This window comes from Sturnus vulgaris, chromosome 1, assembly GCF_052056855.1.
Source record: "Sturnus vulgaris isolate bStuVul1 chromosome 1, bStuVul1.hap1, whole genome shotgun sequence".
Taxonomy (NCBI): Eukaryota; Metazoa; Chordata; class Aves; order Passeriformes; family Sturnidae; genus Sturnus; species Sturnus vulgaris.
Genome location: NC_142243.1, coordinates 151,040,859 through 151,060,558, shown reverse-complemented (window position 1 = coordinate 151,060,558; position 19,700 = coordinate 151,040,859). Strand labels below are relative to the sequence as shown.

General features: G+C 39.6%; 1 protein-coding gene across 6 annotated transcripts in view; it reads left to right on the top strand.

Moving 5' to 3' along the window:
* Positions 1-19,700, top strand: part of FAM135B (family with sequence similarity 135 member B) — a 212,094-nt gene that overhangs the window by 119,517 nt on the left and 72,877 nt on the right. For all 6 annotated transcript variants that reach the window (XR_015808602.1, XM_088179686.1, XM_088179704.1 and 3 more), the window contains exon 4: positions 14,863-15,002. Coding sequence is in view for 5 of the 6 variants with exons in the window: in XM_088179686.1 (XP_088035812.1) it covers positions 14,863-15,002 (140 nt within the window). In the remaining variant the exon portion in view is untranslated. The remainder of the gene's footprint in view (positions 1-14,862; positions 15,003-19,700) is intronic.

The following is a 19,700-nucleotide window of genomic DNA, read 5'->3' as shown; positions in this document are numbered from 1 at the left end:
TCTTGATTCAAATCTCCTCCACCACAAGGGACAGGGTAAAATAGTGTTTTGGTGGAAATTATAAAATCCCGTTTTGCCAAAAAAGTTCAAGAAGGAGCAATGACTCTATGGGGATTAGTCATAACATATTTTATACTCCACTGAAAAGTTTATTCTTCACTGACCCAAACCTCATATTTAAGACATTGATTTTGATATCACTGATTTTGATTCACATCCTTGTCAATGTAATTCAGCACAGGCCAAGGAGACCTCAGCAGTATTCTTGATTTAAAAGTTCATTAACTGGAGTTAAGTGAAAAGATAAAGGATAAATAACAGGTGTGACTGGATGGGTTGATCAAAGTGTCTCTTCCATCAGATCCTTGTTGCAAAGTTTGAGACAATCTGAGTGCAAGGTAGACCTTAATATACAACTGCTGCTGAAAGGGAACAGTGTGAAGGCAAAAGCCATTCTCAGCTAGGAAGAGTTCAGCCTTACAAAACATCTTAGATAATTGTAGAAGGAAAGAAACAAAACTATTCTAGTAGGCAGTTTTTGTTTTTTCAGCTCTGCAGGCTTGAGTGGGAAAACATCCCTTTTTGGTATATTTTGGGAGAGTTCCCAGAAGTGGCCCAATGGTGAATGACTCAAGAGTGTTCTCAAGCAGGAAAGGCACAGCTGCACTGAAGAAAGAGTTACAATTCCAGCACGAGTTCTCTTCAGAGGTGCTGACCCAGCTTTACATGAAGTCTTCTTGAAACTGGTGCACTTGCATTTCTTGAGTATTTTCTCAAAAAGACATCGCAATCCATATTAAAGGCATGAAATAAAACCAGTTGAATTTGAATAATTTCAGGCAGAGAAATGTAGAAATGAAAAAAACTGCAACAAGATTAAAGAAACATTTAACAGGTGTTGATGCTAGTGTGCTTTAAATTATTCATCTGGTTGTAGAAATTAAGATTCACTCAGCTGTTCAGCTGTAATTCTGGCTGATTTAGACACAGTTTCTGCAGGATTCAATTTTGGAAAGAGCCTTCTTGCCTTTATCCTATGAAGAACTTCAGCTGCAAGTAAGAAGAACGAGAGAAAGCATTTTTTTTTTCCAATTTACTTAACTGATGACTTTTCCAAAACTCCTGAGTTTTTAAAAGCTATTTCTACCTCCACTAAGGTCTGCTGGATAATACTTCAGAGAACTGGGAGACTTTGCCCAGATTTGAGTATAGAACAGTATGGGGTGATTCTGTGTGTATTAATGATCCAGCTTTAGGAACATGAAGCCAGGATTTTAATCCAATCACTTGTAATTTACTCAGAACCTCAGACCAGGTATCTGGTCAAGCTGGAAGAGCAGTGTCTACTGTCAAATTCAGTGCTGAGGTCACTGGAGCAGGGTTAAATTTGGCCCATGGTTTTATGTTGTCCTCAACCCTATATTTTTTTAAAAACACATTAAGGAGGAGCACAAAATCCTCTCAAAACACTGGTGTAAACACCTTATCTGACTGTGCATGTCTCATATTTGAAGTTTGTTTTGTTAAGCTCCCATTGTCACCTTCCAGCTCTGATCGTTGCTACAGGGCTGGCTCACAAATAGGTGGAGTAAAAAGGGATGGAAAATCTTGAAAAATCTGTCTGCAAAAAGTTTGTCTTTTTTTGTTCTGCATTAAATGCTCCCCTCAAATCTTTAAATTCCCTTTATTAATTTTGAATAAGTACACACTAACACTTAGTCTTTTCCCAGTGATTCATATCCATGGACTCTTACATGATTTCCCATAGCTCTCATTTTCAATGTCCTTGTGTGGACATTGGCATGTAGAAAAGTGCCTTATTCAAAAGGCACTGTAACTTTTTCAGCATCTTCATATTTGTAGAACAAGCTTAACCTAAATCACTATTCCCTGGGTAATGGAAAACAACGTCTTGGCTTTAGGCATTTGTAAAAGTATTGAAAAGTGAAGAGACATTGTTTTTACTGGCTTTGAGTCTTCTTACCCTACTTTATATAGGTAGTTTCCTGATTAGTGCAATACTGGGCTTGGCAGTGTGTCCTTGCTGCCAGGAGGTCCAAAGGTATTCTGGGGAACATCAGGAAAAGTGTGGCCAGCACGTCAAGGGAGGTGATCCTGCCCCTCCACTCAGCCCTGGTGAGGCCACATCTGGAATATTGTGCCCAGTTCTGGTCTCCTCAGGGGCACCTGGAGAGGGTCCAGCAGAGGCCACAAAGATGATGAGGGGTCTGGAGCATCTTTCTTAGAGGAGAGACTGCAGGAGCTGGGCTTGTTTAGTGTGGAGAAGGCTGAGGCTCAATGCAAACAAATATCTCCCAGGTGGGTGCCCAGAGGATGGTGCCAGACTCTTTTCTGTGGTGCCCAGCAACAGGATGAGGGGCAAAGACCACAAACTAAAACACAGGAAGTTCTACCTCACCATGAGGAAGAACTTATTTACATCAAGGGTGGCAGAGCACTGGAACAGTCTGCACAGAGAGGTCGTGGAGTCTCTCTAGAGACATTTAAAACCCACCTAGATGGGTTCCTGTGCAACCTGCCTTGGCATGGGAGTGGACTAGATAACCTCCAGAGGTTCCTTCCAAACCTAACAATTCTGTGATCCTGGGATTCTGTGAATATTTTCTAGTTGGAATCTCCAGTATTTCTCTCAGGCTTCCCCAGCATTACATTTTCTTAATTTAACTATCAGAGCAGAAATTATATTTTTTTTCCAAATGTATGTCATTTGAATAGATACTATTCACACTATCAATCTTTGGGAAAGAGTTTAAAAGTTAGGAATGGACCTAGCTGTAAGCAGCTGCAACACAGTCTCTCCTGTTGCCTTCTGTGAACTTGGGAAGAAGTTACAATGCCTCCAGGAAATGGACTTCAATTCAAACCTTGCAAATCACGTCCTGAATATTGTCACCTTAAACTTGCGTCCACATACTGCACTTGAAGTCTTTATTTTCAAAATTATTGGTAATGTTGATGGATAAATTTAGACAAAGTATGATTGTCACTAGGCAAAAATATCTAAGGAAATACTGGCACAGTTTATCCCATGTGGGAGCCATAAGGATTCACATCCCAGGCTCAGCAGCATTTCTCAGCCAAAGCAGATGCAGCAGCTGAAAGCAGTGTGGTAAATATTGAAGAAACATTCAAGTGCAAACTGGTTAAATGAGAGACAGAGCAAAGGAGAAGTTAACAGGTGGGAAACTGAGGCACAGAGTTGCCTCATGATTTGCCTCATGTCTCTCAAGAAGATAGCACAGGGATCCAGATCTCTCTGGAGATCCAAGTGCTTTGAGATCCCGTCCAACCCAAGCCATTCTGTGAGCTCCTTCCCAGGTTAGCTGTTGGTTTTCAGGATTATCTTGAGCAGCTGACCATAACTTTGTGCAAGATTGCTGTCTATAGTGGCTATAAGGCCTTTTTGGCACCTTTTTTTTCACTCAGGGAGGTAAAGGCATTTAAAATTTTGAGTGCAGGGGAGGTTATATGAGATTTTTTTTGGATCAAGAGGATTTGGCTGATTTCAATTTCAAAGTCTTGGATGGGTTTTGTTGTGAAAGGCAGGTGGGATTAGATTCAAGGCACTTTATCGTATGGTGATTACTCCATTTAAGAGCTGACTGCAGAACTATGATGTGTGTGCAAAGTTTATGCCAAATAAAACCCAGACTGCTCGAAAAGAAATAACAGATCCTTTTCTTGAGTGACTTGTAACTCAGACTGAAGGCAATGAATGGTCTTACAAGAAAACAATCCAATGAAAGAGGGCAGCTATTGATACTTTTGGCACAGGAAGGGAGAAAAGTAATGCAGTTTAGAGAAAACCCAGACAGAAACCTAAATGCCTCCTGCCTGACATACCTTGACAGAGAAGGGTCAGTCTCTTGCTGATTTATATCTGTGTGATACAGATGAAGCCTGAGGATTTCAACTGAGATGATGTGCATAACAAAAAAAAACCCTAAAAAAACCAAAATAGCAAAAAAACCCCAAACAAAACAAAAAACCCCACCAATGCAGTGGCTGAGCTTGATGGTATCTAATTAGAGAAGTAATGGAGAAGCAAATAAATAAGAAAAAAAAATCTATTGTATTTTTGTGCTGAGCTGCATAGACAGCAATTAAATCACTAATCAGGCAAGAGTTGGCTGACCTAGGGAAGGAGCAATCTCATGTCTCAGCTGGATGGGAAGTTTAAAAATATCTGCTAAAGGAGTATTTAAAGGATACAAAACAAACATAAGAACATTTTGGGTTTCAATTAAGTTTATGGTTTATAGAAACAGTTCCTGTGGCAGATTAGCAATATGGTTTACTTACTTGGAAGCTATTTCATAATGATATTGGATTTATTTTTAACAAAAACAGTTTTCCACCAAAAGGAAATGAAATTTATTTTTGTGTGCATGTGGGCTAGTATTTATGAGATTTTTAAATTCCTTTAGCCTCTTTAGAAAGCACATAAAATTGTCTTTGTAAAGTTTTGCTTGACTAAGTGACACCTGTCTGCTTCAAGGCTTGTGAAGACATTTGTGTTGAAAACAGGAAGCCTTGACACAACTCACCTGTGGTCTGACCCTGCAAGTCTCCATCATGTTCACTTCTTTTCTGGAGGTTGTTTTGTAATTTCTTTGCCTTGAGAAACCAGCACTGTACATGTGAAATGTCTCCAGAGCAAGGATTGTATTCTAATTTATGGAAAGAACTTGAGTCAGGAGAGGAACATCGAATTTAGAGCACATTATCTTGACCTGGGGACTTGTAGAGCTCCTCCATCTTTTCATGGGCAAGTAAGGACTGGATGTGTTTCTACTTTTTCTCCCATTATATATAAACACCTAATCTAGTGATCAGAATCAGAGGCCACCTGGGCAATAGGATCAAGTCTCTCCTGAATGAGCAAGGGATCTGTACAAGTCCAGTGGAAAGTGGAGGAAAAACTTAATGTAGAGGGGTCCCTTTACAGATGTGGGTGTGCCAAATCCACCTTGAACATCACACTTTACATTGAACTTGCAGCTTGTAGAATGAAAGACCTTCAGCTGCAGCAGCAGCTACAGCTGAGATATCAGGTTTCTTGTATCCAGCTTAACTCTGAAGATTAATCATAAAAAGGATGTGAAATACCTCATTACTGGTATTGTATACAGAGAGAAAAAAATCTGTACGACCTTGAAGCCTTTTTTGTGTATTTACTTTCGTGATTGAATGTTGGTGGTTTCTTCCAGGAAAAGTCTGAAATCCTTCACTCTGAATCCTCAGGATTTTTATTTTAGAGTAGAATATTAGGAACTACATCCTACCTCTGAAAAATTAGATTTCTTCTCATATTTTCTATTAGACTGTCACAAAATGTTTTTCATATTCAATTCAAAGTAATGTATCCTCTGGGTAAATTACAATTGGTCGAAGTACTCAAGATAAAAGTTTGGTAAATGTACAATTTCCATCCGTCACCTTCTTGAACGCAGGAGGCATTGAAATAGAACATAAGGAAGCATTTAGTTCCAAATCTATACCATTGATAGAGGACTTCAAAGTCTTACAAATACACCAAGGAAATCTTTATTTTCCAGTTTGACTTAAGGAATGGGATTTTAGCTCAAGACCTTTCTTTTTGAATCCGTAGCTGTTGTGTTGATGAGGCGGTGCCAGGTATGCTGTGAGACACTGAGGGGATAATCAATGTCTATCCTAGTCTGTAAAATACAGATAGTCACACTTTTATGGATACTTGTCAACTCTTACATTTCTGGACCTCTAAGCATTTAGGGTTTCCCATCTGCCAAAGCATTATGTGAACATTGGTGAGAAAAGTGGAAAAGATTCTTCCCATTGGTAGCCAGAGGAAAAGACTAGTTGAAATGAAATTCTGGAAGTGATTTCTTTCTTCTTTGGGCACCCCTCATTTACACATTTACAATGGGAAATAACTCTCTACCTGATGGGTGGAATGAATTAAAACCATATTATTTTGATTTCTCTTTTATTTTATTTTATTTTATTAGTCCTAATTTCTGCTAGAATAGTTCTAAACTTCTTGGAAGGTCAGTACAACAGTCTGAAATTGCCAGAGTCTTGTGATGCTGAAAGAGCTATTTAGTGTTTGGGGTTTTCAAAAGGCACTTCAACTGTTCATTTGCCATATTTAGGACTGGGTTATTTTTTATCCTTCAGTCTTTTTTTGTCTTTTCACATTACACAGCAAAGCAAAATAATGTTGACACTGGAGGCAGTTATAAAACATTTGCCTGAATGGTACAAATTGACATTTATACAAATGGACATTTATACAAATGCTCATTGGACATGAACGTGAAGTCTCGTCTTTTTTGAGCTCATTAGGAGATATATTGTTCTCTAAATAGGCTGGGATCTCTTTTCCAGAATTTAATTTTAGTATTGGATCTATCTTTGCTCCAGTTCTTCAGTACTAAAAGCCAGATGATTTTGTGACAGGGCCGTTTCTTTCTTCTCTTTCACTCACGACAGCAGCACAGGGACAGTGAAGGAAAACCCAAATCACCAAGAGCACCAGAATGTGTCAGTAGGTATTTATTAGACACAGTCATTTTCTATCCCAAAGTCATCCCACCTAATGTGCTTGGTGGGAGCTGTACTTTAGCTCTTACTACTTCCACAGCTCTTTATGAATTTCTCCCATGTGTTAACACGGACTTGAGTGTGACAGCTTTAACTGCTGTGTACCTAAGTCCAGAAAACCAGAGAAAGGCAACCCTCTCAGAACCTGGTTTGGAGGAATTTTTATCAAGGAGAAATGAAAATCCCAGTTGAAATTTGCAACAGCTACCACTATTTGATTAGTATTGGTGAAGACCTATAATTAGCTCTTATTTAAGAAGGCATATGGCTCCAACAGATGGTAAAGGAAAAAAAAGTAAGTTAGATAAACAGGGATATTTGCACAAGGTTTTCTGATCTCTTTGGCTTATATTTTGCAGCACAGTGCTTGCTTAGGTTCTGGAAAGGTGGCCTACTCGTCATATGAAAAATACTTGCATGTCTTAATTTTCTCTAAATATACCAAAATCGTGTTGCCTGCAAGTATTTAAGAATTCTGACAATAATAGAAGACTTGAGGTGACTGAGGTGACAAGGAGACTTAGAAAAATCCATATATTTTTGGTAGGGGTTCTGAGCAAGAACCAACTCTGCTTGTGAGGTTAGTGGGAATTTCAGATGGTAAAGGCCAAGGAACAGGACAGCATTGCATGGATGGGTGAGAGATGGTTCGTCCATGAGAGAGATTTGGGTTATGTCTATGGCAGTACCAACCAGGATGCTGTGTGCTGTGGAGAGCACTCAGATTACAGCGAGTCCAGAATGAGATTTTCAATGCTTTGGAGAGACCTCATTGCAGCCTTCCAGTACTTGAAAGAGAGAGAGAGATTTTTTACACAGATAGGGATAGGACAAAGGCAACAGTTTTAATCTAAAAGAGATGAGATGAGATTAAATGTTAGGAATAAATACTTTCTTTACTGTGAGAGTGATGAGACCCTGGCACAGGCTGCACAGAGGATCTGTGGAGAACCCTTCCCTGGACATGGTCAAGTCCAGGTGGGATGAGGTTGGAGCAACCTGGTCTAGTGCAAGGTGTCCCTGCCCACGGCAGGGGGTTGGACCTAGAGGATCTCTAAGATCTCTTCCAACCCAAAGCACTGTGTGAGTCTTTGATTATTTTATGATACTCTCTCTCCTGGTTTATTGTCACCCTGCCTGTTCACCTCTGTTTAATTGCCTATGCAATTGCTTCCAAGTGGCTCCAGGGCAAGGACAGGTAGCTGGGTTCAAGCTGCCTCCTGCTGGGATTTACCAACAGCCAGCTTTGCACGGAGGCAGACTTGGAGAGATCAGATGAACCACTGACACCACATGTCTGTGTGGGCAGTAACATAAGGTTTGTGGGCAGGAAAGTTTCAAAACGTTCACAGCTCATTCTCCAGTGAGTGCCTTGCAGTGCCCTCCCTCTGTCTGTGCACGAGTGACCCGGCAGGTTGAACCCATCTGCCTTTAAAGGCATCATCTGCCTCTGAGATTTTCCTGTGTGGAAACACAAGCATGCTTCTCACGGCCATGAATTAAGCTGAAATACAAATGTTTAAGTGCATGTTGGTATTTATAAAGAAACATTTTCAGTAAAACTCCTTTTACAGATGCAGTATCTTGATTTCCCTACATTATTGAAGAGCATTTCTTTAATGAAAGCAAAACATAGCAGAATCCTGCTTTTCCATTTATCTGAATAGCAGCATAACAATACTGCTTTTCCCAGATAGCAAGAGAGATTCAAGAAGTTGCCAGCATTTGAGTAATTATCTAATTTCCAGTGCTATAGTCATAAAGACATTAAAGAGGCTAGATCTGAAGTTTGATCTGTTTTCCATATGGATTTTTCCCTGACTGTTTAAGCACTCTTTATTTATTTTATACCTCTGACACAGTGCTCATGAAACTACAGAGAGCTAATTCTAAAGAAAGCTGGTTGTAGACCTGAAATTGTCCTTCTAAAAGGCCTGGAGCTTTAATTTTATATTTAGAATAATAATAAAAAATAATTATTTTCTTTGTTCTCTTCCTTGCATTGGGGATAGGAAGCAATGTAATGTTTTCAGCAGCAGCGTGTAAGGTACTGAATTATCACAATTCTTCCTTCCTTACTTTGAAAAAGTATTAATTAATAATACTTATATGGACTGCAGAATAGAGAACAGAGTTCAGATAAATCCTGTCTCTGCTCTTCCTTTGTTAAACCCAGAAGTTAAACTATACTAAATGAAGAATGTACAGAGGGGTATAAGTGTGTTGTTTTCCCCTGAAATTCTCAGCATTCTGTAGCCAAGACCTACAGGTTTAAAAGAAAAGCTGTGTAGGATATAATTTGCTGTGCAGGAGGTTTTAATGTGTTTCCTTTGAAGAAACGATTTTTTCACATTTCATTTAGGTCTCACACTCGTTGTTGTGTGGAGAAATCTAACATTATTAAAAGTTATTCTTAGTATGATAGTAACTTTAAAATAAACCAAATAGCTAACTCCAAGGTTTTTTTTTTTTCATGTTTCTAGTGCTTGTTGCAGGCAGAGCTAGAAAGTAATGTGAAGTGAGGTAATGAAGGATTTTTAACTGTCCTTTTCTAACCTCTCCAAAACAAACTCACTCATGGCTTTCAAAGTATTCTCCTATCAGAGGAGCATTCCCTCATGCACTAGTTCTTCACTAAGGGCTGTGCCACAAGGAATTTATGTTTTAAAGCCTTGAAAAAATAAATATGAACAGACCTCCATCAGTTCTCAAAGCTTAATGCTGCTGGGCAAACCTGGGTGTTTACCATCCTTGAAAAGGTTGTTAGTTGACATTGATTCCAGTTTTCTTTGGCAGGTAGAGACACCATGAGGAAGCACAATCAAAAATGTAATATTATGGAAAGATTCTAGCTGGCAAGATTGGAGCACTCCAGTCAGTGAGATGGCAGACACAATGCAGAGGGCACAAGGACCAGCCAGTCTTATTGCTTTGCAAACAGCAAGGGCTCATGTGACTCTGGTGGCTCTGGGAAAATCATTTATCATCAGGTCTCAGCTACACCAAGATTTTGCCATTTCAGAGTCTCTCCTTGGCAGAAATCAGAGGTTGAGATATGCATGTGTCATTGGTTGCTCCATGGGAGAGTTATTGATTTAGAACAATCATGAAACTCCTCAAACCATTTGTATAACCGTTAAAAAAAAAGAAAAAAAAAAAAAAAGAAAAAAAAAAAGAGAGAGTAAAGGAGGGTTCAAATAAAAGAATTTTAAAGGAAAATGATATAATTTAGTCATGATGAAAGCAGAGGGAGAATGGTATAAATGCTCAGAGTTGGAAAATGTATAATTTGGATTTCCTGGAGTGAACAATTGGGATAATTGGAGTTTGGGAGAAGGAGTGCTAATCTATCTAATGTGTGCATTAGGATCTTAGAAAGTTCAAGGGAACAGTTCTGACCTGCAGAATATTACCACCACCTTCCATTACTTTTCCCTAGAAATGTTTCCCTCTCCTCACGTGAATGTGAGTGGTGTGAGGGTTCTCTTGGGGGGAAATTACACGAATGAGAATATTTGAAAATTGGGAAAATTTGAGTCCCTGTCACAGCTTTGCACCAGCTGAGGACTGCTGCCAGTCTGGCCAGCAACACTTTCAGTGGAGCTTCCAATTAGAAATGCCAATTGCTCTGGCATGTCATATTCCTTCAAAACAAAATAGCACAACAGTCAATAGAAGATCTAATTTATCAAATTATACCTACTGCCAACATCAAAGCTATGGTTAAATGGGTTTGATCAAGGGTTTGATTGGGGTTTGTCACATGTCTGTGTACAAGGCTAAGGTTTCTGGTGGTGTCCTTCAGATTCCAGTGTTGCTTCTAAAATATGTTAAAACAGACTTTATTATCCATTGCTTACTTCTTTCTACATTCTTATCCCAATACTCATATGCTCTGAAGCATTATGTGAACCTATCCTATCCATTTTGTTCTTCTCCTCTCCTCTCCTCTCCTCTCCTCTCCTCTCCTCTCCTCTCCTCTCCTCTCCTCTCCTCTCCTCTCCTCTCCTCTCCTCTCCTCTCCTCTCCTCTCCTCTCCTCTCCTCTCCTCTCCTCTCCTCTCCTCTCCTCTCCTCTCCTCTCCTCTCCTCTCCTCTCCTCTCCTCTCCTCTCCTCTCCTCTCCTCTCCTCTCCTCTCCTCTCCTCTCCTCTCCTCTCCTCTCCTCTCCTCTCCTCTCCTCTCCTCTCCTCTCCTCTCCTCTCCTCTCCTCTCCTCTCCTCTCCTCCCCCTTCCCCCACATCTTCCTCAGATATCCACCACCCCAACCCACCTCAGTGCCTTTGTCCTGGCAGTGATCAGAATGATATGATTTCTATTCTCACTAAATTAGGTTTTAAATATGTAACAAAATATTTTACAGGTCACCTATCCATCAATTCCTTTCTTGTAAGATTATCTGGAGAGAGTTTTTCAAAGGCCTCTGGGATCTAAATAACCTCTCTCTGAATCTTTAAAGAGATGAGTAATTTCTGTATGATGTGCTGCAATAATATTTAGAAACCTCCGTGTATAGAAACACTCAGATGGGGAAGTTAGGTAGCCTAGAGTGAATCTGGGGAATCTTGGAAGATTGTATATGGGGAGAGAGGGAAAGCAGGACATGATAGAGTGACTGGTTTGTGCAAGCACCCTGTGTATGAAATCATCCATAAATGCAAAGAGCCTTTTCCCTCTTCCTTTTTAAAAATGCCATTGTTCAATAGCCTGTTAAGGAATTTCTAGGAATGATGGTGGGATGGCATGGAAAGGATAGTAAGGGAGGGTTGCATAAAAAGGCTTTTCTCATTCTCTGAATGCCTGTGGAACACAACTCTCCTCTTCATACTTGCCATTGTTCTCACAGACCTGAGAGCTCTCTCACTTTCCAGATAAACTGAAGAACTGTTCAAGCCAAAGACAATAAGCAGTAAATGGAATACACACCTAGGAAGAGGAGACAGGAAAATAGGATTCTTTCTAGCATAAGGAATATTGCACATGTCCTAAATAAATCTCCTGACAGGGAAATTTACTGATCAAAAATTAATTACCACAAAATTAAACTTTCTTTTTTTGAATTCACCAAAACTCAAGCCTTTGAAACTGTGGAATAAATGCAGGTCAGTAGAGTTGCAGCTCCAGGTCTCACCTGGGAGTGAGAGCTCCCAGAAGTTTCCACACAGTGTGTCAGTCTTCTTTGGGCTGCCTGCAACTGCTGAGATTTTTGAACAACTGAGGTTGTACTAGAAAGAGATGTCTGAAAACCCATGGTTCCAACCTTTTCTCTCACATCCTCCTGTTCTTCGTGCCAAGGGACAGAGGTCCTTGTGTGGACACAGGGATACACCTGCTGTGTCTTCTGCCAACAACCCTCTCTGAACAATGGCAGCTGTGACAAACACCAACCTCAGTGCCACTGTCTGTCAGCAGACACACCTGGGGTTTGGAGAGACATAGGTTTCAGAAGTAATCCCAGGAACTAGGGGGAGTTTGGAAAAGGTACCAGGATTATGATGTTTTCATGGAGTAGAGTATGGAAGGATATGTTTGGAGCACCAACAGCTTCTGGTGAGTGCAAGAAGCTCGAGCAGAGTGATGTAGGCTGGTCCCTGTCTGTACCTGAAAGCACAGAATACACCAGTAAGTGCTGCACCCTGAAGGAAAATATCTGTGGAGATGTTGTCATCCCCCTTTGGTTTGAGAGACAGGATTGCTGTCAGCATTGCCAAGACTGCCAGGCTGTCCTCTGAAGAAATTCTTGCTGAGCCTTAGGTCACACTCCAAGAGGGGAAGGAGCCACCTGTGGCCACTTAATTAGGCAGGGAGGGACGTGTTTAGGGAGGATCAGTCACTCATCTGCTGTAGTTCTCCACCAGATGTCTGCAAAGGAGGTCTCTCTGCTTAAAACAGAGCGATTTTTGGCCCTGTAACATCATACTCACTCTGATTTTGGCAGCCCCAAACACAGTAGCAGGACATTGACTTTGACCTTTCCAACAAGAGAAATTACTCCTTATGCCACCTTGCAAATCCAGCTCCTAAAGCAATTACACATGAGGAGTGGTCTGCTCAGGAGTGTGTTTGAAAAGAAAATGAGATTAAACTTTCCATCCGAGAAGAGTGCCAGTATATCAATATCCAAATCAAATAACATAAAGTTTCCTTTGTCTGCCAGCTAGGAGTAAGAATGCATTATACCTCTAATATGATTTTTGCAGTGGCTGTAATATCATGAGGTTTAAATTAAAATAAATATGACTGCATGCTTTTGAAGAGCTAATCAGGCTGAAACATTCTAGCCTTACTGGTGTAGCCCATGAAAATAAGTATGTATTTATCTAGGCTGCCTGGATTTGTGCATAACCAGTGTGCAGATTGAGTGGTGGGAAGACAATAGCAGGATGAAATACTTGGGCTGCTCCTGGGTGTGCTTGATAAAAGTCAGTAGTAGGAAAATTATTTGAATGTAGCCTGGATGACAGAACTATGGTTCTGCTAATTAATTAGTTCAAATCTTATTGGTCTTATTGTCATTTAGTCAGTTCTGCCCCATGTGTTTTTTTCTTTTTTGAGGTATTTCAGTGTCCATGCTATTCCAGTTGCAGCAGACTGGCACCACAAAATTAATTATTATGACAAAACTCCATTCACTTGTCTGCTTTTCTTCAGTGCCTTTTTATTTGAGGTTTTTTTGGTTGTTTTGAAGTCCTTTCTGTTATTTTATTTTTATTCCCTCTAACCAAAATTTACCTCATAAAATATTTAATCATCTGTCAGTCTTGACTCACTGACCTGTGATGGCAAATTATGTACAAATCTCGGCAGAATAAATCTGACTTGATTTGAAACTCTTTACAAAACAGTAGCCCCTGGACTTTTACCTTACCACAGCTTGTGGTCCCAAAACAATTCTGCAAAGGGGCAAATTCCAAGAAGTACCTTCTGAAAAACTATATTTTCTAAAAAGCATTTCCTTCTGACTTTTTTGAGGATGGTCACACATCTGTCTCTCTCTGAAGGATTAATTGTGGTACACCTTTTTTAAGTATTTTTTAAGCATAAACTTCTCAGGAGAGTTCCAAAATACCATTTGCTAAAGGACTATATTTCAAAAGCTCAGATTACTACAGGACTGAGTGCTGGAAAGGGACAAAACCTTTGTTTTTGCTATGAGTAAATTTTGCGACCTGTTGTTGCTCTGGGGCTACAAAAGTAGAATTAGCAAGGGATTCTGATTACCAGCCAAGGCAAACCTTGAAAGTTCCCAACTCTGATGCCCAGTTGTCCATTTAAAATCACACAGTCATTGCAGGCTCCTCTGGAAGGCATTCACTGTACTACAAGTTGTTACCTCCAGTGTGAGTGTGTATAGCTCAGCAAAGCCAGGATTTTTTTTCCTCTTACTGAAATGGGAATTGATCAAAAAGCAGTAGACTTGAAGCAAAAATTTTCCTCATTATAAAGCACGTGGGTTTTTTTTTAATGATGTCCTAAATTCCATAGTCCATTGTAACCAAAACAAAATACATATACTGGAGGCATCTAAAAGTTAGAAAGGATAAATCCCACCTGAGTTTATATGATGTTTGTTTGTGATGACGTGATACAGCAGCACACAGGTGATGCTATTGGCTGAATTTGATGTGGAAAGCTTGGAGTTTTGCTTCTCGAGTTCCTTTGATTTATCCATTTTTTTTTTTTTTGGACCAAATTGGCATCTCTCACATGTGCCAAGGACCTGAAGGACAACACAGGCATCTTGAAAACAAAGACTGTATTTTTATCTTTCTGTATTTTAAGATGCCTCAGCACTTCCAGTTTCTACATTCAAGATGTATCGTCCCCCTTCCCAAGTAGTAACTTCTGGGAGTACCAGACATGACAGAAAGCTCCCTCTTCTGAAAGATGCTCATTGCAGATAAAAGATGAAGTTCCAGAGGTGAACTCCCACAGTCCTCATGGTGCTGGGTGCACCAAGTTAAGCATTTGATGCTTTAGCTTTTATTAGAAATAAACCTAATAGGATAAGTGCTGTCACAGGATCAAGTATTCTCGCTTTGAAATCCAGCCTGCCTACAGTTTAACATTTGTTTTCTTTAAATATAATTTCTGTGAACCTGCAACTGATAATAACAGCCTGCTCTACTACCATTAATTATTGAGAATTCAAGTGTTTAATTACAAGTATTACCTAGGTAACCCTGGAGCGAAATCAAAGGATAAAAAATAATCTCCCTGCTGAAATCACACCAGGAGTCTGTCTCTGTTTTGTACAGGTGATTCCAGCCTTTGCTCAGCCTGCATTCATGAAAACAACGTTTACAGCAGAATATTTCAGATTTTGTACAGAAATGAAGAGATCGTTCTTAATGAGTCAATGAACTTCAGAGTGCACCTGCTTCTGGATGGTGAAAGGGTGAGTTGTTTTGGGATGCACATAAAAAGCAGCAGGGCTGGGATTCCTCTCACTTAACTTTACATGTGCATTGCACAGTTATCTCCATGTCAGAAGTTGTGAAGAAGTCCATGGGCTGCCAGAGGCCTCATAAATGCAGCTGGTAGAGTGGAAGGCACAATTTATCTGGCCAATACACCAGCAGCTGCATCAGAAGGAGATTGACTGTCCTGTACCCATCAATACCTGTGATTTATTTGTTTGTACATGCTGACACTGTAAAACTCTGCATGAGGTCAGGTAGAGCCTCTGCATTGTGCCTGGTTATGAGGAGCACCTCACCTTGGCTTTCCAGTGGAATAAGATGTTGACATACAATGGTAAATCAGAATATCAGAAACTCAAGTGTCTCAACCATAATTTGTCATTTGTGCACTGGATCATTCACTTAACACAACTGTGCTGATCAGCCTCACCTGAAAAAAATGGGAGTCTGCTTCATCTTTTTAGGACCAGCTACTACTGCCATCCATTATTATGACTCTCTTCTCTCTTTTGTGACTGAAATTTTTCACTTATCCAGCCCCTTTCCATCCTTCAGAAGCCTTTGTCCTTGGTGCTCCTAACTGCAGGAGCCCATGGGAGATCTGCTGGAGCTTTCCCTTCCTTATAGTCCATGTACAACCCTTCCACTTTCTGTGGTACCTCAGCAACAACATGTCCACCCCAAGACCCTGCTCCCATTTTCCATCCACTCCTTCAGCCAACAGGAGCACTCACAGAATGTAAGAACACAATCTGAGACACCCAGCTTGCAGAGCCCCTTTGGTTTAATCTTACTGATGTGAAACCAAAGCCTTCCAGCAGCAATTCCTGTTCCCAGGAGCTACAAGGGAGGAACAATCTTCACAGAGAGCACTGTTTTACTGAAATCTTGATTAGGAAGGGGATAGAGTGTCACAGCAGAATGGCATTTAGGCATGTCCAATGTGCCATCACCATGCTTTGCCAGCCCAAGGACTCGTACAAAATGTGTGGCATTGGTCTCAGTGGTGACAAGAGACACGGCAGCAGCGTGTTTGCCAAGTCAGCTTGTCATCAAAAAGAGGCACTGTGAGTTACGCAGCCAGTGTGAATCATGTGCTGTGTGTTGAACTCGGGGCCAGAGACACCCACCAGTCATTTGTATAGCTTTCTATTTGATCATGATGAGGTTTAAAATTTCTTTTTTTGTCCTATTTCAAAGCATATATATATGTGTGTGTGTGTGTTATATGGAGATCTAAATTAAAACATCTTGGGAATCCAATTTTAGCTTAACATGCTTCCTCTTCTCTCCCACTTTCCTTTTGCTGTTTTGGTTTGATTTCTTTTTTTTTTTTTTTTTTATGATGGTGTAGTCAATTTATTCCTCCCTAGAACTGTTGGTTTGTGCTTATGTGAAAAATTACTAAATGCAAGTCTATCAATATTTGTTAAGAAAATGTCCCAGCATGCTTTCTCCAATATTAATTTGTTAAGAAAATGTCCCAGCATCTTTCTCCAATATTAATTTTATCCTTCTTCTGTAGAATACCTCTGACTAAATATCCCTCCCCTCAAATTGCAGCAGTTTCCACTGTATTGAGCAGGGATGATTTCTGATGATTTTTGCATTATTATTCAGGAAAGTTGTGCACCTCAAGAAACGGAAAATCAAAACTAGCCCACAAGATGCCTCACAGCTAAAACTCATTGAGATTTGATGTGCTGTGTGCAGCACCACTGGGCTTTCCATAGGAGATTCCTTGGGAAGAGGACAGCTGCCCAATTCAGTCCTTACAGAGTGGATTTGCACACAGAAACTCAGTTTTTCTGTGTGATGAAGTAGCTTTGGGTTTTCATGGATGTAGAATAAGAGGATAAACAGGTCTGTTGTTCCAGATGAGTTGCTGAAGACACTAAAGAATCAAATACAAAAAATAAAGATCTGTAAAAAATTTTGTGTATCAAGCAGATTAGCATAATTCACTTCTGTTTAATGCCCCTAGGCTTCTTTTTTTCTGCTTTGATGTCTTTGCAAATTCATATAAATGTGGGAGAGACCAAAATGTGCCACTACTACATCCACAACTATTCAGAGACAGTTTTGTGTCTTTGTCACATAATCTCCTGTGTTGGATGAAATCCTTGCAATGTGGTGCTGGCATGTCAGCTAGAGATTTTTGAAGTGTTTTAAATAACATCTGTGTTCATAACTCTTAATTTATTTAGCACACAACAGATGTGAATCTTTTTTGTGCCTCTTGTGTGCTATGGTGATTTTTCTTGTTTGAGGGTGAAGGTTCTCTTCACTGTCTTTTTCTGAGGATGGAAGTTATGATAAATAGATAAAGGAGTTAGTCTGGGAAATGGAAGTATTGAGTTCAGGCACTCCATGCAGTTCCTGCTGTTAGAACTGGAATTATCCAATATTATATTAAGGGAGCATTATTCCTCCTGGTGTTCAGGTAGTTTTGCTGATGAGATGTTTTGCTGAGATAGACAAAAAAACCCCTCCAAACAAACAAAAACAACCAAACAACAAAATCAATGTGAATGTCCAAATTAGATTATTTGCTATTTTTTTTTTAATTCTCCCCCTCCTAGATACACTTAAATATGTAATTATATATATTTTTTTTTTCCTGGTATTAAATGGAAGAACACACTATTATTTGCCTAGAAGTGGCACTGAACATGCCTTTCACCATATAAATGGTGCTTTAATTTGGTTTATTTGATGTCTTTTTCTATATTGTCCCAGCATACAGCATTTGTTGAATTCAAAGGAAACAATATTGCAGGGCTGAGGCAGAATTTATTGCTACAAAAAAACTCTAATTTATTTTCATAAGCTTTTGCTTTCTTTCTTATTAGAGAAGAAGCTTTGCCTCTTTCATTGTGCAGTAGAACAGATAACTTGTCTGGCTTCTTCCTTGCTGGCCCCCTTCAGGGAAAATTTAGTAGCAGGGAGAGAACAGAGTGAGGCAAGCTGGAATATGACAGTGTATTAGATTTTGTATTTTACAGAGAAATTTATGTGATCTGGGACATACAGATCATTCAATTTGACACTCTGGCTAAATGGTTAAATATTAGGGAGGGAAAAAGGAAAATGTTACCTCTGTAGTGAAAACTGTGATTGGGTTTATGTGAGGTTTTGCACTATTCTGCCAGTGTGATTTCAACACAGTTTTGGGATTAAAAATATCTAATTTATGCAGTTTACTGCATTGCCCCATGCAGTGAAGAGTATCTCTGGGTCTCTCAGGCATCTGCTCGCTGCCTCAGGGAGTTTGGGGTGAGAGTCACCAGCGACTGAACTTGTTTGGAGCACAGACTCACATCTCAGTGGCTGTTGCAGGTGCTCAGCAGTGCTGGGCACAGACCCAAAATTTCATCCTCTTTATTTGGAGGAGGAGGAGGAGGTTTGCTCTGTCTGAAGTGCTGTACTGAATTCCTATTTTAAATTCAGAATGTAGCTTCAGTAATGATTACTTTTTTTTTTTTGCAACTGCCAGAAACTGTGACTTTTAGTGACAGCAACTCATTGGAAAGAAAATGTCTTTTTTTTTTCTTTTTTTTTTTTTTTTTTTTTTTTTTTTTTTATTAAAGGTATACTTCCAGGGCTCCCAAATGTTTTGAGACAATCACAAAAGAGAAAGCACATTTTCCGTATATAGAAGTGGGAATTTTCCCTTCACATATCTATGCCTGCGGCCATGCTAGAAGAAATACCATATTACTTCAGAAGGGATTAAATTTAACATCTTTCAGAATTTTCCCAAAGCACAATCAATCCTTGACTCTCAATTTTCTTACTTCAACAGGAAAAGATTGTAGATTGTCAATGCAGTTTCACCTTTGGAATACCTGGCTAAACATGGTTTATGTTATTTATTTTATGAATCCTACCTGTCAGAGCAGGGTAGATGCCTCTGATGTTGCCTTCAGTGGATTTTTAGTCTAGGCTGTGCTCTGTTGTTAAGAAGATGATCAGCTTTGGAAAGCAGAGTTCATCTTACCTGTTTTAACCATCTAAAATGCAAATGTATCTAGACCAAGATATTTCTTGAAGCTCTATCTATTGATAGGGGAAAGAGACAGGCACAAACAGAAATTAATTGTCCTTCTCCAGTGGGTACCTCAGGACAAAACAGGTCACTCCCTGCCTCTGCTTGTTGCTTGCCACTGAGAGAAGACAAAGCTATACATCTCACCTCACCTTTTTGTGGCAAAAACTGGGTAAAAATGAGTTGCATTTATAATACCATACCCCCAGTGAATAACTTCAATTTTCCACATTTATTTCTGTGCACCTCCTGTCGTATTCTGTCATGCTATAAAGGATGTTTACACTCACAGAAAAAGACTATTTGGTTATAAAATGTGTAATTTTTTGTTCATATTTCCATTTAGGTTGCTAGAATTTTTTTTTCTTATTCTATTAAACCTATTTTTCTTGAGGAAGAACTGACAAAGGAGTGAATAAGAAAGTGCTGGACAGCTTAATCCTCTTCTATTCTAATTTATTTATTTCCACTGATTACAGTTATTTTAACTGTGCCAAGCTGGGATGTGTTATCCAATTTAGTTCTTTCCTGGTGAAGGTAATGAACCACTAGCTCTAGCACTGTCTCAAAAAATCCAATCAAACTATTTTATTGACAATAAAATAAGGGTAATTTAACGGGTGGG